At 30.9% G+C, this 7,461-nt stretch overlaps 2 protein-coding genes across 2 annotated transcripts; one reads left to right on the top strand and one right to left on the bottom strand.

Annotated features, from left to right (window-relative positions):
- The first annotated feature begins 715 nt into the window (after positions 1-715).
- Positions 716-1,363, top strand: LOC145563896 (factor Xa inhibitor BuXI-like). The gene has a single exon (XM_081624295.1). The coding sequence runs from the start codon at positions 716-718 to the stop codon at positions 1,361-1,363; it is 648 nt and encodes a 215-aa protein (XP_081480421.1).
- Positions 1,364-5,588: 4,225 nt separating this feature from the next.
- Positions 5,589-6,227, bottom strand: LOC145563906 (factor Xa inhibitor BuXI-like). Its single transcript, XM_081624299.1, has one exon. The coding sequence runs from the start codon at positions 6,225-6,227 to the stop codon at positions 5,589-5,591; it is 639 nt and encodes a 212-aa protein (XP_081480425.1).
- Between the last annotated feature and the right edge of the window lie 1,234 nt (positions 6,228-7,461).

A 7,461-nucleotide genomic window follows, 5' to 3' on the forward strand; every position in this document is an offset into this window, starting at 1 on the left:
TTCAAGTGGGGTTGTGTTGGTTTTGGGATGCGTGAGGGTGTAGGTTGGGGTGTTTATTTTGAGGTGGGTTGAGGTGTTGTGGTGGTGGGGTGGTGGTGTAGATGGTGGTGCATAGAAAAAAAAGAAAAAAAAAAGTTTTTAAAGGTCATGTGACTGACACATGGGTGGTCAACGTCGGCGACAAAAGTCAACGACCAGATTCCGGTAATAGGTAGTCTTTTACAACATTTTTTAAAAACTAGGTAGTCATTTACAACAATTTTTTTAAAAGGTAGTTTTTCACAAAAAGTTGTATATAAAACGTAGTTTTTCACAAAAAATCCTAAAATCAACTGTCTTTATTTTTGCAATTATACAAAAACAAGTGTTGACAAAATATGAAGTACACAAAGAAATTAGACAAAAATTGTCTATGTAACACGTAAATTTTTTTTAGGATAAACATTAAACAAATTCAAATTAAAAAAAAAAGTTACATATGTCATTTCATTTCGAGTAACTGTCATTAGTTTTGCAATTAGACAAAAACAAGTGTTGATAAAAAAAAATATGAAATACTCAATTGAACATTGAGTAAATATGCCGTACTTATATTAACTTCCCAAAAACTCCCCATATATATTACATATTTTCACTCATACCAACCAAATAATACTTGTATAAATACCATCCCTCCTTTTTCAATCCTCCATCATCCCACAAAACTAAAAAAAAAATGGCTTCCATTCTGTTCCCAACTGCTGCAATTACTCTCCTTCTCCTAGTCCTCTCTCCTTCTCCTAGTGTCGCCGCCCCTATCATAGATACGGACGGCGACATACTACGAAATGGAGGGGACTATTACATCCTTCCAGCAATTCGTCCAGCACTCTCATCATCACCAGGCGAAGGTGCCCTAAGAGTGACAACAGCTGACGCCTCTTCACCCTGCCCTCTTTTTATAACCCAAAACTGGTACAAAAAAGGCATGCCTGTTAGGATCTCGACCCTCTTTAAAATACCGACCCTTAAGACTTCATATCCAATTGAATTTTCCTTTGTTAAGGTCGCCACCACCTGCAACAAGCCATTGAGGTGGTGGGTAGCCCCTAGCGATGCCAACGACAAATCGTACGTGATTGTGGGTACTAACGGGCCATTCAAGCCTACTTATTCATTCCATATTGAAGAAAATAAATATGCTAAGGGTATCTACTTTATTAAGTTTTGTCACACAATCGAGTCCCAAATTTTCAGGGTTTCGGCTACGGAGTGTAAGGATGTTAGTATTCTTGACGATGGAAAATTGGGAGTCGCCGAGAATAGGTCTTATCCTTTTATTTTTAGGAAATATTCTCCAAAGAAGATTGCATCTGATATTTAGGTTTGTCACCTTTGTATGTGTTTATGGGTACGTGTGGCTACAGTCCATGCATGAATAAATGAAATAAACTTCTCCTTTATTAGGAAGAACTTCAAAAGGGAGAATGTACGTCTATATTAGGAAGAACTTTTCCTCCTATTTATGTCGTGTGATATTTTTTAATTATAAAAGTGATGTGTCAGTATTTTGTGGTGGTGATATTTTATACTTTGTAATTTATAATTTTGCTTGGGTAGAATTGTCAACAAACACAGAAAATCTTCGATTTGCAAATTGCAGCCATTTAAAGTTCGTATTTTGCAAATTGCAGCCATTTAAAATTTTTTTTGCAAATTGCAGCCCAAAAGTTCATATAAATTGTAAATTGCAGCCCGATTCAACTTTTTCATCGGTTTACAAGTTGGAAAATCTTCGATTCAACTATTTTTTTAGGGGTAAGGGGTGGGCCCCACCTTAATTTCCTATCACAGGAATATCAGGGGGTATTACCCACAGGGGAGGGGGGATATGAGCCTCGAACTCGGGTCACTACCACGGGAACTGAAGCTTAGCTCCACTGAACTATAGGCTTCTTGCTCACTTTTACTCAATTAAATCACCGTGTCTACATGTGTTTTTACAACTTTTGAAATTCAAAAGAGGAACCCTTGTTACATTTGTTTATCGTATAATTCCTAATTTGTAACTTTGTAAAGCTAGCTACTATAGTAAAGATGAACAGCTTTGTGGAATAATATGAATTACATTTTAACATTGAAGTTTAGTTTTGTTAGGTAAAGAAAAAACGTTTTAATCGATCTACCGATTAGAGCCTATCTTTCACAAGTCAACTTGCCTTGTGCACTAGACAAGGCCCCTTCCGATGGCAATTCAATTCAAGTTCATTTTGAATTTGACTCGACCCGAAGAAAAAAAAAATCAGTTTAAATAATAATTTAATAAATCCTAATCCGATAAAATAGATTTGAATCCAAATAGGAGGCAAATTGAACTTGGTCCTTCCGCAAAGTTTAACTAGCTAATTTAAGTCCGACCCATGCCAAGTCCAAATATGATGTAAAAATGAAAGTTATTAGACAATACAAGCAATCATAAGTATATCACGCATTATTAAAAAAAAGAGTACTCGGATCAATTAGGTATCAAAATTAATTAAAGGAACCAGATTCGGATGCTAAATATATGATTAAGTCAAATTGGAATTTAATTTGGGTCAATCAATTAGATTCATATACGTATATTTGAATTCGGATTCCGGTGCAAGGACGGATTATAAAACGAATAAAATTTAGATTTAGCCCCATCAAAGCCAAATATGATTCTTTGTCATTCCTAGAGAGGAGTGTATCTAGGGTGGGGATCTCACGATTGTGAGACAATAATCCTTACAAGTACTGAAAATTCTATAGTGCTCGTTTGAAATATATCTATCATAATATTTTAATGATTATATAGTTCATAATTAATATATTTTTTTTCCAAGTAATTTAATTATATTACTTTATTTTTGCTATAAAATATTATTATCAATATTTTTTTATTTATCAAATTTTTAGTTTTATTTTTGTAATTTTTATAGTTTCTCGAAAAATATTTATTTTATGTTGGATTAAAATTTTCAAAAATTGTATTTGCATTGTAGAAATTAGAATACTAATTGTGTCCAATTTATAATGTGAAAAAATGGATCGCTCATATTGTTTATCATTAAAATAATATGATAGTCATATTTTAAACGACCGCGGTAGAAACATCCAGTATAGCAGTATATATTTCCGCTTTTAAATGCTAAAATTATCATTACACGCTTGTCAATGTGTTTATTTCAATTATTAATATCCTTTATTAATAGGATAATGTTATATGTAGCCATAAGGGCTGTATATAAGCATTAAATATACTTTGGACATTGTATAAAATTAGGAATTCATGACAAAACACGCGTAAATCAGTGTCTTTAGTGTTTATATTTTAATGATTTCTTAACTTTTTACGATTTTCAAGTGTAAATTTAATGCTTATATGTAGCACTAAGGGTTATGTATAACATTCCATATTAATAATGTACAAGTATAAAAATTGTAAATAAATTGAGATAATTTTTCCTAAACTATGAATTAACAAAATTTGTAAAAGAGGAGTACACGAGTACGGTAATTCACAGTATTGCATTTAAAAAGAAGGACGAAGTACTGTATTTGACGGATAATGTTTGCATGTAGATAAGGTCATAAAATGAGGATCACCATTCAATTCCTCTAAAGGATGAACAAAAACGTGGACGTACAATTATTTAAATGTTTGTATACCACAATTGTTGTAGATGTGGGGCAAGCTAAGATTGTATTTATATCTTTTCCAAAAATAAAAAATATTTAAATATGCTGGCTCTGGTACTATTTCGTCACACGATATTAGGCCCTGTTCTCTTCGCCTTGATTTTGCTGAACTGAAATTATCTTTACTGAACTGAAATTATTTTTGCTGAACTTAAATTATTTTTACTGAAGTTAAATTAATTTTACTGAACTGAAATTATTTTTGTTGAACTGAAATTATTTTTACTGATTTTCTATTATAATTTTTCTTTAAGAAAACTGAATTTTACTGAACTGAAATTATTTTTACTGAACTGAAATTAATTTTACTGAACTGAACTTATTTTTAGTGAAGTGAAATTATTTTTACTTAATATTATTTTTTAAAAATGAACAAAACAGGGCCTTAGTCGTAATTTTGTTCTATAAATGAAGTCCAATTTGCCCCAGTATATTCATAAATAGCGGTGGTAATTTAATTAAATTAAATATTAAATAGACGATTAATTATGCAACTCAATCCCGATCAATATCCCTATAATCTTAATTAAGAATGCATGACAAATTTAATCAGTTATTTCCTCTTAATTGTTCAAGACACAATCAATGTTCTAGTGGATTTGTATAATTTTGTAAAAATATACTTTTTATTGGATATCCAGGCTTGTTTTCAACAACTATTAAAAAAAAAAGGCTTGTTTTCAACAACACAAGAACTAACTAGAAATCTAATTTTGACATCTACATAATTCAGCAAGTAGTTATTGTCCACCTGAGTTGATTGAATAGATTAATTTGTGAAATGAAATATTCCCTTGGAATGATTTTAATTATTGGTGGTTATTCTTTCTAGATCTAGACCAAAGATTTTTCAATTACAAGTTTGGTTCCAAAATTTTTAGAACTGTAATGATCTAGGTTTTCTAAATCTTGTGCCCAATGTATATATCAATTATATGTATATCTGTGGTATTTTAGTAATTTCGCTAAATATTTCAGGACATTATCTTAATAAATTGACGGAATTTTCTAGCATGACAAATAATGTTGATAGGAAGTGCTTAACAATTAAAACCAAATGTTGAAGTTTTCAAACCAAATGTTGTACTAGTACATAGAAACACAAAGGTATTACAAGTTTCCCATTAATTCATATATAATTTAAATTTAAGTTTTTTTTAATCATTGTGTTTAGGTCCAGGTCTATGTGCTATTTTAATATTTAGATCAAGACCAAGCTAGATCCGATCCATAGAATTTACTGTAATTAAATAGAAAAATCGTGTTTAAGCTTAAACAGATACATGTAAATACATTACATCTAGTATCATTAATCTTGGAATACAATAATATCAAGAATTCAAACTGCCTAACCATCAATTTTAAACTTGTAATTCCTCTAAGTCTAAACTTAATACACTTACACCTTGCGTATTTGCATCTTTGTGACCTCGAATATCAATAGGAGTATCAACTTTAGGTTATTTGAAATATATGACTCTTCACTGTTCATTGTTTAGCGAGTTGGTTTATACAAATATTATAAATTATGGACGAGTCCCTATAAATTTAAACCCTTTTATTATTATTATTATTATTATTATTATTATTATTATTATTATTATTATTATTATTATCGGTTTTCAAAAAAAAAAAAAAAAAAAAAAAATTATCGGTTTCAGTTTAGGTCCATAACCACAACGTTGTTGAAAAAGGACAATTAATACCCCACTGTCCCACACATAATTTTTTTTTTTATTAAAAAAGACATATTATTGATTCATGCATGGACTGTAGCCACACGTAATAGTACAAATCTCCTTTTTTTTCACCGATAGAGGAGAAATTTATTCATGCATGGACTGTAGCCACATACACATATACATACACATAAAAAAGTGACAAACCTAAACATCAGATACAATCTTTTTTGGAGAATATTTCTGAAAAATAAAAGGATAAGGACTATCCTCGGCGACTCCTAATTTTCCATCGTCAAGAAGAGTAACATCCTTACACTCCGTAGCCGAAACCCTAAAAATTTCGGACTCGATTGTGTGACAAAACTTAATAAAGTAGATACCCTTAGCATATTTATTTTCTTCAATATGGAATGAATAAGTAGGCTTGAATGGCCCGTTAGTACCCACAATCACGTACGATTTGTCGTTGGCATCGCTAGGGGCTACCCACCACCTCAATGGTTTGTTGCAGGTGGTGGCGACCTTAACAAAGGAAAATTCAATTGGAAATGAAGTTTTAAGGAACGGTATTTTAAAGAGGGTCGAGATCCTAATAGGCATGCCTCTTTTGGACCAGTAATTGGTTATAAAAAGAGGGCAGGGTGAAGAGTCCTCAGCTGCTGTCAATCTTAGGCCACTTTCGGTTGATATTAACGGACTAATGGCTGGACGGATGTAATAGTCCCCTCCATTTTGTAGTATGTCGCCGTCCGTATCTATGATAGGGGCGGCGACACTAGGAGAAGGAGAGAGGACTATGAGAAGGAGAGTAATTGCAACAGTTGGGAAGAGAATGGAAGCCATTTTTTTTTAAATTAATTTATTATTTTTTTTTTTTTGGAGGGATGATGGAGGATTGGAAACAGGAGGGATGGTATTTATAGAAGAAATATTTGGATGGTATTGGAGAAAATATGTAATATATATGGGGAGTTTTTGGGAAGTTAAAAAAGTACGTATAGTATAGTGCTTACTGGATTGTTACATTGGTACTATTATGAAGTAATAAAATTATGAAACAGAATTAGCACGATACATACATTCTACTTATAATGTGTTATAGCTTATAGTGTATTTAAATGAACGTTTATAGGCTAACAAAAGCTTTAAAATTTTAGATAGAACTTGATCTTACTTTAACTTATTAGTCCATCCGCTTTTAATTTTAAAAGTGTCCCACTACAAAAATGTTTAGGCCTAACTTTTTGGTATCTAACGCACAATTAAAAAGTTATAATTGAGGAAGAAGTTTATACTAGGCCTAACTTATGGGATTTGACGACGCACAAAAAAAAAAAAAAAAAAAAAAAAAAAAAAAAAAAAAAACATTATTGATTTGACGCACTCAAAGAAAAAAAGTCATCACCAAATAAGATAGCATAATTTCATGAAATTTACATACAAATTCAAAAAATAATAAGATTCGTAAATAATGATAGTCAACTTCATTTTAATAATTGATTTTTTTTTTTTGAAAGATCATTTTAATAATTGATTATCATTATATACAAAACTTATACTAGTATATTATTATGAATCTGTTCATAGCACGGGAATGTAAAACAAAATTAGAAAAATATGAGGCAGTGCAAGTTTTAAAACGGAAAGTAAGTGCTCTGTAATATAATAATATTACTCAAATCCATATAAAACATAGTGATTATATTTGCTAATTCTCCAAGGTGAAGCAAAATGCAAAAATGAGTAAAAACTAGTGTATGTTCACATTTACTAGAACTGAACTGAACTGAACTAAACTAAATTGATTGGAGCTAAACTAAAGGGAGCTGAACTGAGCTGAAATTAATATTTTATGAGAGAAGGAAATTAAGAGCTGAACTGAAATAGACTGATTTAAAGCTGAATTGAACTTAACTGAACTGAATTGAACTGATTGAAGCTAAACTGAAATTAAGCTGAAGTAAACAGACCCTCAGTGATTATTTTTGCTAATAATTAGTAAACTGCAAAAAAAGAAAAAAAAAATAGTGTTAGTAATCAGTAATTTTTAATTAGTTTCACATTTACTAATAACCAG

Source organism: Chenopodium album, chromosome 1, assembly GCF_948465745.1.
Source record: "Chenopodium album chromosome 1, dcCheAlbu1.1, whole genome shotgun sequence".
NCBI classification, from domain to species: Eukaryota; Viridiplantae; Streptophyta; class Magnoliopsida; order Caryophyllales; family Amaranthaceae; genus Chenopodium; species Chenopodium album.